Genomic DNA, 14,802 nt, shown 5'->3' with positions numbered 1-14,802 from the left:
CAATAAAAAGAAAAAAAGGAAATGATAAAGAAGGAATGGAGGAAATGTGGAAAAAAGTGGAATTTTGAAAGATGTGCTAACTTCTAAAATTATTTAATCGACTCAAAAGTGACATGTAGGAAAAAAAAAAAGTGGAAATTTTATATTTCGATATTTCAAGGTATGATTTATTTTGAAAAGGTGTTTCATTTAATTTTTGGTGAATAATTGGCAATATTTTATATTGATTTGAACAAAATATTAAATTCCATGAGCAGAGAAAGTGCCTACTAAGTTTGCATTAAGTGTTGTGTAGTTAAGAGAGCTTTTATATTTTCAAAGCAAGATTCAGAATTTACTTTACTATGTACTTTCTTAAAGTTTCTACTGAGATCAAATGGTGCTTGTATTTTTATATGAACATACATTTTAAATTGGGAATATTCTTTTTTTAACTCATATTTTAAAGCTGAATAATGAAAAAAATGAAGTTAATTTTCTGCCCCTTTTCTCTGTTTGTGCTTCTCAAAATTGAGTTTTATTTTTACTCTGTTAATCACAGTGAGTTGAATTTCTATTCGCACTTTTGGTCAGGACAAAAATATATTTTATGTCTGTAATTTTGGGAAACTACAGGATCTGAAGAAAGTACTCAAACATCTTGATTTGATGGTTTCAATAAATACAACTACATGTTGAGTTGTGACGAAAATTCACTGGGCTTAATAAGCTTCAGTGTCTGGCGTTACACTGGATAGGAAAGGAAAGTTTAAAATGAAACCTGGTGCGGCCACATGACATCCAAGAAACCAAAAAAAGATATTTTTCTTCTTTTATTATGAAATAGTGCTACAATGTACATTGCATTTCCTCTCCTGACTCTGGGCTGTCTGCTGATGTGTTCTCTGATCTGTGCTGCTGGAAAAGAAACCTGGTAATGTAAAGAGATGAAGGATATTTCCTGCCAAAGGTCAAAGGTTGGAGAGGTGAGACACAGAATGTGAAATAATTATCCATCCTGACTGGTGATTTTGCATTAAAATCTGGTTCTTCTTTAAAAGCTTCTCTAGACAAAAATAGTCAAATTCTTCAGAGCGATAGAAAGAGGAATCACTCCATCAGATGGACAGTTATTTACAGAGTGTGTGTCGCTGTCGCTGTCTGTGTGCGAGTGTGTGTGTCTAAGTGTTGAACTGTTTGTGCTCCACAAAACTGAACCAAACTCATGGAGGGAGGAGGAAGGTAAAATAAAAAAAAAATAATGAGGTAAAGAACAAACAGAAATCTGAAAAGTTAAAATCATAAAGTCTATCCAGTACAGAGGAGGAGGCGGGACATCCTCTCCCATCCCAAGTCCTGATTGGCCAGATTCACTTAGAGAGTGTGGAGGGGGGGAAAAACCTAGAGGATGATGATGATGAAGATGCTGAGCCAGGAGGGCCAATGGCAGGCAGGCAGGCAGGAGGAGGTAGAGCCAATCAGAAGGCCTGCTGGGCAGGATTGTAGTTGAATGTGGAGGGAACGTGAGGTCGCTCTTCTAGCTTGTCGTACTCCAGATGGAACTCCTGGAAATAACAACACACGAGTCAGATTTACGATTGTATGAGACTTATTTTAAACATGTTCCTTAAGCACTTTGTTAAAACATAGTAAGCTGTGTTTACACTAACAAGATGTAGGACACACATTTCACCAGCAACTTTTTGATAGATTAATCGGGCAAGGGGTTAGAACCGGACGAAGAGCAGGACAATTAAAAACAGCTGCATGAGTGTCTGTGTGTGTGCATGTTTCACCTTTGCCACCTTCCTCCAGTTGAGGCAGTCGAAGAAGTAGTAGGTCCCTCTCTCGTAGGCGTTGGTCTTCAGCGTGGGCTCCATCCCCGGAGCTCGAGTGATCCAAACCCGCTCCTCTTTATGGTACCTCCAGTCCCTGTTAAACCTGAACACACACACAAACACACAAACACACACGCAGGTAAATAATGGTTCACTTGTTCTCCTGACAGCTCTGACATCGTCATATGGGGGAAAAGAAGGAGTAAGAGATGCAGCACTACCAGATTATTCAGTCAGAACTACACCCTTGATGTATTCAACAAACAAAACCTGATTCAAAGTCTATTGAAACAAAATGTTATTTTGTTTTTTTATATTTTGTAATGCTGTTTGGATGGACATGAGGCAGGACTGTGTGTGCCTGTGGTTGTGTTCTTACAGTTCTACTGCAGCCAGAAGTTGTAGTAGGTCTCCTCCGTTCATATAGTAGAGATAAAAGAGCAGATCTTCACCATACCGAGACAGTTTGATAGCTGCTAACTGTGGACATAAAAAGATCACAGTTGAGTTTAGACATCTGATGCCTCACTTCATCTTCATTAAGTACCAAATGTGGCAAATCAAAAATGTGGCTGATATCTTCGACAGGAAGGCAGGAATGTACGCACCTTGTCCCTTATGTGGATGTTGGTTAAATACTCTGATGGGACGTGGAAATCTGCAGGAACAAGAAGAGGAGGAAAAACTCATCAGTTTGTGTCCACCTGATGAGTTCAGGTTGAATATTCCCTCCATAAACATCAAGAATAAAATCAAACTTTGATTGATTTTGCTATGTAAACATACTTCCTCCAACATGAGGGGAGTGAAACTGCAGTTCTGGTTGTTGTTTATCTTTAAGAAGAGGCAGAAACTAAACCTTTGGAACAATATTATGTAAACTTCAGCCTTCACTTCCAGTTTTACGGCTCATCAGACTCGTGACATGACTCAACAAATATAAAGACATTTTTCTTCCCCTAACAGTTACAACACTCTCATTAGGACACAGTCAGTTGTTTACACATGATAAACATCCTACTGTGGTGTAAGAAGTTCAAACTTACCTATGTCCTGCGGTCGACAGGGAGCCGACGCCCAGGGAGACGCAAACTTAGGATACAAATTTCTAAAACAGAGACAGAGAGAAAAAACAGAAAACAGTGAGCAAAAGTTAGAACTCTCTTGATGTGTTCATATCATAGACTGTATAAATAATGGACAGAGTATCCGTGGTGTCGCCTGTGGTGGGTTGAAGATCAAAAAAGCCTTGGAATTACTCGTGTACATTCACTTGAAGAGGAAAAAACTCCCACAGGACTCTGAAGTAAAACTGATAAAACAAATTCCTTTAATCCACAGTTTTGTTAAACAATCTTACTGGATGTTTCAAAGTCAAGTTTTCCTAAACAAATAATTATAATACTACAGTAAAGAAACCATGTGGCTCGGTCCTTGATTGATCCTCAACTGTCCCAATCTCACCCTACAGACACACGCAAGAGCTCTATCTCTTAAAGGGACAGTAACATACTCACTGCTGACAACAGTACCATACTGCCTTTTAACTTTACAAGATATCCACATGAATTAAATCTAATTACTTTTAGCTGACTCAACATATTTTATCACTTAACTTATACAATAAAATCACAAATATGAAGATTAACTTTCAACCCAAAATTGTTGATTATTTATTTACCTTTAACATGCCTGAACGTAACTTGGCCCTTACATCGCCCATCTGTTTCTGAAGCGCTGTTTTGAAGCCAGTCAGAATCGTTGAAATCAACATAACTGCTGTCGAGCTAGTGTGACGTAAAGAGGCGGGCTTTGAGCCTCCTAGCCAACAGCTACAGTGTTCCCGCCTGTCAATCAAGTCAACTGTGCCTCTCATAATGGAAAACTCATAATCTTAATATCTTTGAAATTGCTGTGTTGTGAAAAAAATTCACCCCCCGTACAGTGTGTGCCGATCAAGAAATTAGCTATCCAGACTACACTTGTTTTTTTTGTACCAGGCTGTAAACATGTTTATTTCTGCTGTAAAGATCAGCTTTTTTGAATTGGTGTGTATGTGGTTTCCGGTACTTCCGGAGCCAGCCTCAAGCGGATCCTCGATGAACTGCAGTTTTTAACACTTCCGCTTTGGCTTCAATTCTCGGGGCCTGAGGTTGCCGCTTGGTTCATATGAAGAGGCAAAGCTGAATCGAGTGTTTCAGTTTGTTACAAGCATAATTTGCATCACTGTTAAAGCAGAAGCATAAGAATAAGCCTCATCTTTTCAATAAATTGCACAGAAGTTTTTAAAGACATGTTTGAGCTCTTTACAGAAAGAGGTGTTGACTCCAAAAGGGGATAATCTACCAAAAACTGGACCGTGATTTTGGCTGTTTCTTTCTTTTTCATCTTCATTTGTATGATTTTAACTTAACCATCAACATTAAAGCAGATTGGGAAATATGCTCCCTTTCTTATTTCTGTGTGGGATGCTTGAGAAACAAAGACAATCAGTGCAAGTTGACATTTTACAGATAATGTTGAAAATTAAACATTTTTTAAGAAGTTGTGTTTTCAAGCTCCTCTATCCTGTTTTTAAGCTCCTCCTGCACACTTCCTGTCAGTGAGCTTCGGTTGAATTTACCTCTCGGGTCTGTTTGATCCTGGCAGTAATGTTCTGTCTCATTCTTTCATTTGTGCAACACAATAAATAAACAATAAAATAAAAGTAATGCTTAAATTTTAAATTTTTCCTCCTTTGATTTTGTTTAGCACACTAAGCTTCTGTTTATCTACGCTTGTGTTAAATGTACTGAACGTCAGTGTGTGTGTGTGTGTTTGTCGTACTCGGGTGAGTTGAGGTTGAGCCCGAGCGTTGTGAGGTCTGATCCCAGTGCCAAGTGAACCATGCCGGGGTCCGTCTCCGCCGCCCGGATAAACGTCAGCAAACCGATCATCCCAAACTGGTCCGTTACCATTCCGACCGGGATGTTGGTCACACGGCCTGGTGCGCAGAGACGACATGTTAGCATCATGTTAGGACTGAGCTCCTTACGTTCATCATCTCTGTGTGGAGGGTCTGCGGACTCACCGTCAGGAAGCACCTGAATCCCTTTCTTCTGCTGGTTGTTGTTGCTCGGTGCCGAGCTCTTGTCGCCGGGAAACTTTGGACCGTCTGAGTTGGAGGCGGGCTTTCCTGATGAGTTCAGATTCTGATTGGACGAAGAAAACAAAGCTGATGAGAGCGCTGCATGACTTAGGAGACGAGGAGACGAGACACATAGGAAATCATGGAAGAAGCAGGAAAAAGAAGAGTGTCTGACCGTTTTGCTGTCCTCGTTGGTGCTGGTGGGGTCTTTTGTTTGGTAGTTTGGCCCGGGGAGAGCTGGGAAATCCTCGTTATGGATGGAGAAGTCCTGAGACTGCTCACTGGACGGCTTGGTGACCATGCCAACTGGGAGACGGGAGGGTGTGTTAGATAAAACACCGTCTACAGGAGTTAAAGTTCACGTGAAGTCTTAATATTCCATTTGTTTTTGGACCAAATATCCCGATTTATAGAGACTCTGATCAATATCACATACAAATAAAATAAAAGCTTGAAATTTGAAAAATAGAACACTAAAGAATTCATTGTGTCAATCATCTTATCTTATCTGCATGTTTAATACTTAAAGAGTTAGCGCTTAGGCAATGACAGAGTTCTTCTTACCGTAGGGAGCCCGACCGGCCAGCGGGTTGAGCAGCGGGGTTGGATTGGAGCCTCCGTCCCTCCGACTTCTGTCTGCTAACGCTGGAAAATCCGACAGGTCCAACCCCGTCACATTCTCGCTGCCGTCTGACAGGGTGAACACAAAAGATGAAATACCGTCAAATGTCAGGGAAACTACACCACGGCCCCACGGGAGCTTCAACAATCAGAACAATGAAGGAAAAAGAAAAAATAGGTGTTTTGTTTCGTACCTGTGCCATTGAAGATGTTGTTGGAGAGGGAGTTGTTCAGGTTGTAGCCTGGATTCCTGTTCACACCAAACCCTGACATACTGAAACACACAGAGAGAGAGGGGCTGGGTCATTTCAGAGTTCAAACACTGAGATCCTTAGAAACAGAAGTGAAATCAAACCTGTCATCAGGTCGTATATTCTCTCCAGAGCTATTGTTTCTGAATTTGAAGTTTGGTCTCTAATGCTCGGTCTCAAACTGTTTTTAAAGACTGAAGCACTGAAATAAGTTTTGACCAGAAGAACTAACAGAGGAGAGGTTAACATAATGAAACCAGAAAAAGAGAAGCTCATGCTTCTGTGGATGTGACTCAGCTGAGACGGGAGTCGTGTTACGTTTGTATTCAGGTCAAAGTGAAAGAAGAAGAAGTGGTTATTGCAAACTGATGGTGTCACTGTATGTAAAGATGAATCAATGAATTGATCTGTTTATGGATAAAACATCTGATAAAAATGTTTTATTTTTGTGATGCTTGCAAACTTTAGATATTTTTTAGACTTCAGATGCCTTCAGACTGAATTGTTGTTCAGTTCAAAATGAATCACATAAACAAATTATTATTTTTTTTTTCGGTTTTCCAGCTGTTAATTTATGACCAGGCTTTCTCATCAGTCACGTTGCTGTGTCAAATACTTAAATCTGATTGGTCAAAACCCCTTGACAATAATAATTTTAGTTAATCAATTCTAAATGCAAAGCCAGGGACAACCCGGTCACACACAACATATCAAATCAATCCATGGAAGGAGTTCAGCAGATTTCACCTCAGCCTGTTGACACTGTGGCAAAACCATCTGTTACCGATAGCATCATGAACATCATGGAGGATATTTTTAATGTTACTCTCAAGGCGTTTTTCAACCAGAGGAACTTTACCCCGGAACCACTTGCGTTTCGACCAGTGGACCCAGGGTCTAAATTTAGTTCAGGGGTAGATAATCTCCCCCCTGAAAAGCCCCTGCTAGGGGGAAGTACTTTTCAAAGGTCCCAGGGCTTTCAGGGGGCGGGGCCTGCAATGCTGAACGTGTCTGATTGGTAGATTAACCGCAGTGTGTTTATTCCGCCCGCCGTCCACAATAACATCACACACATCTGCGATTCACTTGATTTCTCTTTCTTTCATTAGTTTTTATTTGTTCTATCTTTTTTGTATGTGTGTGTACTTTTCAAAAGAAGAAGCTGTGATTCTCTTGATTTAGCAGCTTGTAACAGTGGTCTTCTCTCAGCCCACCGTGAATGCGTCTCTCCCGGTGTTACGGTTTTAAAAGTGACCCTGTAAACTGGAGACCTTCAGCTGAACGTGTCAGTGTTTGTGGAGTTTACACAGCTGTTGAAACACAGAGGGAGTTCCTGGGAATGCAAACTAGTTTAGTTTTTTATTAAGATTTCATAATATCTTCATCAGATATTTAATGATCGTCTAAAGACGTTTATGAGGGATGCATCCGGCTGGAAGGTCTCAAGTTAACAGGGTTGCTGTTTAAACCAAAATACCGGCCGATCTCTGCCACGGCCTTTTGAGTTCAAAAGGATTTTAAAGCCGTGTTGAAACGTCTTTGCTACTCATGCTTATCTCCTCTCATGTGTTGATTCAGTGAATCCATCTGTGCTGAAATATAGCACCATCTAAAATGTGTGTGCGTGTGTTACCTGTTGATGGTGAAGGGCTGCCGCGCTTGCTGCTGTTTAGGCATCCCGATGATGCTCGGTGACGACCGGCTTGGACTCCCCATGCTGCTGCTCCTCCCTGCTCCGACTCCTCCGACTCCTCCCCCTCCCCTCTCCACGCCGACTCCGCCCACCATCCCGGGCGACTGACCCGTCGGACCGCCCACCTGCTGGTTGTGGTTCATCACGCTGCGGCTGCTCATGGGGAGGATACCCCTGAGGAGGAGAGGAGAGGAGAGAGGTTAGGAAACGAAGCAGAGGAAGATAGGAAAAGAGAGGAAGAACGGAAAGAGGAAAAAGAAGAGATGGGGAGGGAGTAAAAGAAGAGAAAAAGGAGGACCAAAGGAGCAGGAGGGGAATATAGAGACGAGAGGAGGAATAAAAGGAAAAGGAGGGACGGGTAGAGGAGAAGGAGAAGAAAGAGGTGGAAGAAGAGACAGCAGAGAAAGCGGAAGAAGAGAGGAAAAGGGAGGAGGAATGGAAAGAGGAAAAGGAAGAGAAGGGGAAGAAAAGAGGACCACAGAAGCAAAAGAGGGAAAAAGAGGAGAAGGGGGAATAGAAGGAAAAGGAGGGGAAGGAGTAGAAAGAAGACGAGCAGTAGAACGAGGAGTGGTAGAAGATAGAAGGGAAAGAGGATGAGAAGAAGGAGAAAGCAGAAGGAAGAGAGGGAGAGGAGGATCAGAGGTTAAAGAAGAGAAGGAGGGGAAGACAGGGAGGAACAGAAAGAAGAGAAGAAGAGGAAGGAGGGGGGTGAGAAGGAGATGGAAAGAAGAGGAATGAAAGATGGAGCAGTAGGAGAAGAATGGGATAAGAAGGAACAGGAGGAAGAAAGAAAAGTAAGGAAAGGCTAGAGGAGGAAGAGAAGGGGAGTAGATAAGGAGACAAGGGAAGAGGGGGTAAGATGAGGAAGAAAAGGAGTTTAAAGAAACAAAGGAGGAAAATGAAGGGGAGCCAGGGAAGAAGACGACAAAGTGACAGAGGACGAACAGAAGGAGTTAAAACAAGACGAGGAGGATGAAGAAAAGGAGGATGTGGAAGAAGACGAGAAGAAGATGTGTGGGTGTGTGTTTGGTACCTGCTGGGCGAGGGCGGCGTGTGCATGGTTCCAGTGTTGGGCGTACTGGCGTGACTCGGCAGCTGACTGCCAGACTGATTCAACCCGCTCCGACTCAACTGAGGAGCCGCACTGCTGTTCATCCCACGCATGGGGAACCCCAACGCACCTGGACAGAGACAGAGACAGAGACAGAGACAGAGAGAGAGAGAGAGAGAGAGAGAGAGAGAGAGAGCGAGAGAGATGTTATTAAGAAGTATTTATGTTCGTACTTCTTCTCTCTGAACTTGTTGTGAGCCTGTGTGTGATGCTGATGGTGTGCGTTCTTCATCTTACTCTGGGGGCCATATAAACTGGCTCCTAGCTGTGACAGTTGACCCGTTGAGGAAGCAGAGGATGACGCCAGCATCTGAAGACAGAGAAAGAAAACAAAATCCTTGAAATCTGGTCAACAAAAAGCAAGTCAGCCATCTTTTTTCAAGTCATTATTTTCTGACACTCTGCTCAAGGGTGTGACCGAACACTCACGTCTTTGTCAGGGCGGTGAGGAGGGAACATGGACTGTTGGGTGTAGTAGAGGCTGGAGTCGTCCGTGTAATCACTCTCTACCCCTCCCTCCATAAACTTCTTCCGGTTAGCACCAAACATACCGCGTGTCACCTGAGAAACAGACACAGGGAGTCCAGTTTAAGATGCTGTGAACACATGTTTATCAAAGCGACACAGTCAGGACTTAATTAGCATAGATATGCTCACATTCATACTTATTAAAATACTACTTTTAATTGAACACTTCATGGCTGTTTATCATTTCCTGCTCACAGTTTTAAAGTATTAGAACAAAAGTTCATCAGAATAGTTTTGTTGCAGGTAATAAATCTGAACATTTTGGTTTATTCAAAGGGCTGTGAACAGTTTTTTGGGACAAATCAATTACTGCCATTTTTTTTCCAATAATTTTTGATATTTTAATTTGTATATGTTAAAATGTAAGTCTAAAAGTTCAAATGCAGAACAGCTGATGGAAGTAGGAAACTTTTTCTATTATGTTTTTTGTGATTTTTAACATCTCAGAATATACTCTGAGTACTAAAATAATGTTTCTGCAATATATAAACTTTTAAAGCTGCATTCATACAGCTGCGAAAGTGGAATTGACTAACACTGTAGTAGAAAAATCACTCATATATTGTATAATGAACTCAGGTTGGCAAAATACCTGACTTTTAAACTTTGATACCATGGCTAAAAAAGCCCCTGAGCACTAAAAGTTTTCTTCTTTAGTACCACCCATAAACTGTTTAAATAATGGATGTAGCATCTGTGATGTCACCCGTCTGTTTCTGAAGCCAGGCGGCGGCGGCACCCATACTGGAAGTGCAGAACTCAACACAACTAGTGTGAGGTAAAGAGGCGGGCTTTGAGCCTCCTAGTCAACCGCTACAGTGTTCCCGCCTGTCAGTCAAGTCAGCTGTGCCTCTCATAATGGAAAACTCATAATCTTAATATCTTTGAAATTGCAGCGTTACGAAAAAAGTCGCCCCCCGTTCAGTGTGTGCCGATCGATAAATGAGCTATCCATATGTTTTTTGTACCAGACTTTAAAGGGGACATATCACGCTTTTTTCATCAATATATATTGGTCTAAGAGGTCCCCAAAACATGTCTTTAAAGTTTATGCTCAAAAAAACACTTTGAAATCAGATTTTGGTCTGCCTGAAAAGTCCTCTTCTTCATTCCTCATCAGAACACTCTGTTTTCCCTCTGACCACGCCCCCTCCGGAAGTGGATGTGCCTCGGCTCTCCAGCACGTTGATCTAATGTTTACATGTTGGCTGAATATACACGGCTGCTCAGAGATCGCGTTACTTCAACCCTCTGAATCTGATCCTGACGGAGAGGCGCCTGTAGCAGGACCTTTCTGAAGGATTGGTCATAGATTTAGTGTTTCTTGTTGTTTTATTTATCAGTATGTAGACGTGTGTCTTGGTACACAGCTACAAACATGTAGCTATGTGGCTATGCTAACTAGCGCTAGCACTTATCCATGATAAATAAACATCATCCACTAGATCTTCAAATCTGCAGACGTGGGGAGTAAAACCGACCTCTGCCAGAAAGGCAGCGGGACCTTTTATGAAGGATTAGTCACAGATTTAGTGTTTCTTGTTGTTTTATTTGTCAGTATGTCGACGTGTGTCTTGGTATACAGCTACAGCTACAGCTACAGCTATGAACATATAGCTATGTGGCTATGCTAATTAGCACTAGCACTTATCCATGACAAATAAAAATCAACCACTAGATCTTCAAATCTGCAGACGTGGGGAGTAAAACTGACCTTTGTGTTTATTAAGACAGCCTACAACTAGCATGCCTCCCTCCTAAGCTCCTTGTTTGCACACATTTGTGCAGGTAATGAAAAACGGGCGAGGGATTCAGTATTATTTTATACAGTCTATGGGCTGAACAAGCTCCGAGCTCTGACTCCGTGACAGACCGGATATTGTTGTTACGTAACAAAAACACGGAAGTCTGAAACGGCTCGTTTCACACACATTTACAGAAAGGTGTAGAAATCAAAACAGGGGCAGAATGGATTTTTTTCATTCTCGGGGGGGTTTGTAGACATGCCAGGGAGACATATTTCAGGTAAAGAACCATTAAAAAGTCAATTTTGCATGATATGTCACCTTTAAACATGTTTATTTCTGCTGTAAAGATCGGCTTTTTTGAATTGGTGTGTATGTGGTTTCCAGTACTTCAGGAGCCAGCCTCAAGTGGACACTCAAGAAACTGCAGCGTTTATTTGATTAGGACAATTCACCTTAATCAACATTTCAACAGTATGCCTCAATGTAAATATGCCGGAATTAGGACTATGGATAAAATTTAGCTATTGTGGTAAGGCAGGTACTTAGAAAATATAAAACATAAAACAACAAGTTTTAAAATTACAGGATGCCACAAAACAGTTAACAGGACACTGCAAGAACTGACTTAACAGATTATGTATACAAAAGGTTTGTGATTTTTAAAGTTACAGTAGTTCTCAAGCTCCCTGATGTGAGCTGGTAGTTTGTTCCAGGTCTGTGTGCCTCTGACAGACTATTTGGCTGAATTTGGTTTTACGTCTCTGAACCATAGACTGTATAAAATATGGTCGTAGTATCCGTGACGTCACCCATCTGTTCCTGAGAGCTGTTTTGAAGCAAATCGACGGCAGCAGCCATATTGGAAATGCAGAACTCAACCAGGTAGAGTGTGATGTAGTTTGAGCCTCCTAGCCAACAGCTATGTGCTCCCGACCGGGAGTCACGTCAGTCATGTCCTTATTTGGGCAAAACTCGTAATCTTAATATCTTCTGAACCGTCACGTTAGAAAAAAATTCACCCCCCGTACAGTGTGTGCCGATAGAGAGATTAGCTTCGTAGAGCCAAGCCGTTTTTTGAACCAGGCTGTAAACATGTTTATTAATGCTGCAAAGATCGGCATTTTCACATTCATGTCTATGTGGTTTCCGGTGTTTCTGCAGCCAGCCTCAAGCGGATTCTCAATGTATTGCAGTTTATAACACTTTCGCAAGGGCTTCATCGTTTGAGACCGGAGGTTGTGCTGTACATCACATCTCCTCTTGTTTGTGCTCTAAAATTTATTGTGTTCTTTTTTTTTATATATAAATTTGAGCAATGATTGAGGGGCAAGCCCATTCAAAACTTTAAAAAACAGATAGATATCAGTGTAGGTTTGAACATTTTCAATGTTCAATGAACATTTTCAATGTTCAAAATATTAAACTTCCTGACTATATTGCAATAATGGAAGTTGAAATCAAAACATCTTGTATAGACTTTTAAATTAATAAGAAGAAGTGATTTTAATTAAGCTGGTCACAACCATCCATTTACAGACTGACCCTGAGCTAAGCTCCTCAACATTTCAGCACATTGTGAGCCTCTGAGCAGGAGCACCAGAATATCACATCTCCATTTAAAGGTCTACCTGACTTAGAGTTAAACAGGGGTGAAAACGTGGCAGCTAAAATATATAAGGTGATGCAAACATGCAGCTCACAGCCGTGTGTGAGCAGTAATCTGTGTGGATTACTTCTGTTTACTATAAAAGTTTACAGCAGAAGTGATACTGAGAGAACATGTGGTCATTAAGCACCTAAAATATCACCCACGGAGTGACTTATTGTTGTGTTTGAGGTTAGAAATCACACCAAACTTTGTGAAAGCTGCACACAGCAGAGAGCAGCTTAAAGCAAAGCTGCAGCACTGTCGCAAAAAGCTAATGTTAGCCGTTAGAGCTAAAGCTAGCTCAGATACTCTCTGTGACGTTAATTTACATTTTAAACAACCAGTTTCTTAAGAGCCGGCATGAAATCAACATTATATCACAACTTCTTCAAAGCTTCCGGGTCTAACTACAAACAATGGCTGTTAGCTGAGCTTCACCTGTGAGCTCTAAAATGTGCCAGGAGCTCCAACTAGCTGACTAGCGCCTGTAAGCTAAGAGCTACTTCCATAGGAATGAACGGGGATGTTAGCACGAGAGCTAACACTCGCTGCTAGCTGAGCTAATCGGCTAACAGCAAAGAAAAAGCGGCACAGAAGGGTCTGTTTAAAGAGTTAGAAGGCTTTCCAGCAAACAGATAAGAGAGGTTTTTATACAGGTGTACAGACACACCACCGGGCTGAGGAAACCGGCAAACAGGGGGGGTTTAGTCCTGCTTTGGGCCTGCTGCGCCTCCGTCTATTAGTCCCCAAAACAACAACAAAAAGAAACGAAACCCGGGTGCCGGTTGTGAGATTAGTTTGTCCACTCGCAGTCAAATTTCGGCCGCATGGTAACTACAACACGAGTGGGATGTAATTCAAATGCAGTTATGGTCAGGTATTGCTGAGAAACGAAATAAAACCACCAAAAAAGGAGCTTACCGCATCAATCTTTCTTCCCCGCTACAATCCAAGATGGCGGACATCTCTTCGCCAATCAACGAGGATGCTGGGATGTCTTTCGCCTCTGACCCCTGAGCCTCCATCACTACTACTCCACCGAGCTCCATGCTCTACTTGTCTGACAAACCTGGACCATTTTACTCTATTATTTACCTAACTCTACTTTATATTATAACTCCACTGAGTTTCCACACTATATCACTCACCTTCAGTGTAATCTGAGGGGTTTAAATCCCATTGTGCTCAGCTACATAGCACTTTATTTGCTAACTGGGCCTTTCAGTCCAGTATATTAGGCCAGGGGTTCCCAAACTTTTCAGCCTGCGACCCCCAAAATATAGGTGCCAAAGACTCACGACCCCCCCTGTCCCTCAAAGTTATCTAATGTGGCTTCATTTAGCTGATCTGCAGAAAATGACCCTACCTATATGAGCATGTGGCTGTGTTGTTTCGTGCCGCCATTCATTTAAGGTTCAAAGTTTTTTTTATTGTCATACCAACTCAAGCTGTCGCATGAGATGGAACTAAATTTTGATTAAGTATGGTATAAAGTATGGTATAAGGCACACAACAAGGCAAACAATTTTAAAAAAGAAGACAAGCAAGAGCATTAACCTACTGCTACTGATGCTCTTGAGCCCACAACCCCCAAAATATAGGTGCCAAAGACTCGCGACCCCCCTGTCCCTCAAAGTTATCTAATGTGGCTTCATTTAGCTGGTCTGCAGACCCAACATATATGAGCACACGGCTGTGTTTCCTGTGCCGCCATGAATTCAAGGTTTAAGTTTTTTTTAAGAAGAAGAAGAAAGGTACTTTATTAATCTTTATTAAGAATTCAATGTTTTGCTTGTGCTATTTTTTTGGACATGCTACACACACAGTATATATATACAATCATGCACACACATGCAGTGAACATGCTTAGGGAGAGATGTCAGAGTGAGGATGCTGCCATCAACCAGCACACCCTGAGCAGTTGGGGGTTCGGTGCCTTGCTCAAGGGTCACCTCGGCAGTGCCCAGGCAAGTGAACCAGCACCTCTCCAGCCACCAGTCCACTTGCCAAGCTTCATCCATACTGAGACTGGAACTGGCAACCCTTCGGTTCCCAAGCCAAGTCCCTATGGACTGAGCTACTGTGGCCCATATTTTATTGTCATACCAACTCAAGCTGCCGTATGAGATGGAACAAAACTTTGATTAAGTATGGTGTAAAGCAGCCCTACTCAATTAGCGGCCCGCGGGCCACACAACCCTTGAGTGGACCAAAAGCAACCCTCGAGTGGACTGAAAGCAACTGCCGAGTGATTGTGA

General features: G+C 42.0%; 1 protein-coding gene across 3 annotated transcripts; it reads right to left on the bottom strand.

The window, feature by feature from the left end:
- Window positions 1-799: 799 nt before the first annotated feature.
- Window positions 800-13,594, bottom strand: LOC117804999 (CCR4-NOT transcription complex subunit 2-like). 3 transcript variants are annotated; one of them, XM_034673511.1, is made up of 15 exons: window positions 13,466-13,594; window positions 9,050-9,181; window positions 8,858-8,930; window positions 8,543-8,690; window positions 7,450-7,683; window positions 5,760-5,839; window positions 5,509-5,634; window positions 5,120-5,286; window positions 4,888-5,008; window positions 4,644-4,800; window positions 2,864-2,925; window positions 2,426-2,475; window positions 2,197-2,297; window positions 1,776-1,920; window positions 800-1,544 (listed from the first exon to the last, which is right to left on the bottom strand). In XM_034673511.1, the coding sequence occupies exons 2-15, from the start codon at window positions 9,167-9,169 to the stop codon at window positions 1,458-1,460; spliced, it is 1,671 nt and encodes a 556-aa protein (XP_034529402.1). In that variant the 5' UTR covers window positions 9,170-9,181; window positions 13,466-13,594; the 3' UTR covers window positions 800-1,457. The 3 variants fall into 3 exon arrangements, with proteins under 3 accessions (XP_034529402.1, XP_034529403.1, XP_034529404.1); XM_034673512.1 differs by having other exon boundaries at window positions 5,120-5,250; XM_034673513.1 differs by lacking the exon at window positions 13,466-13,594 and having other exon boundaries at window positions 4,888-5,250.
- Window positions 13,595-14,802: the final 1,208 nt, after the last annotated feature.

This window comes from Notolabrus celidotus, chromosome 21 (genome assembly GCF_009762535.1).
Source record: "Notolabrus celidotus isolate fNotCel1 chromosome 21, fNotCel1.pri, whole genome shotgun sequence".
In the NCBI taxonomy this organism is placed as follows: Eukaryota; Metazoa; Chordata; class Actinopteri; order Labriformes; family Labridae; genus Notolabrus; species Notolabrus celidotus.
The sequence above is the reverse complement of the archived record's forward strand: the minus strand, read 5'-3'. Positions and strand labels throughout refer to the sequence as shown.

Excerpts from the sequence above, each read along its gene's own strand:
- LOC117804999 (XM_034673513.1), bottom strand. The coding sequence starts at position 9,169 with ATGTTTGGTGCTAACCGGAAGAAGTTTATGGAGGGAGGGGTAGAGAGT. Across the intron at positions 8,691-8,857 it reads CAGTTTATATGGCCCCCAGA|GTGCGTTGGGGTTCCCCATG; the intron begins GTAAGATGAAGA and ends GTCTCTGTCCAG. Across the intron at positions 4,801-4,887 it reads GATTCAGGTGCTTCCTGACG|GCCGTGTGACCAACATCCCG; the intron begins GTGAGTCCGCAG and ends TCTGCGCACCAG.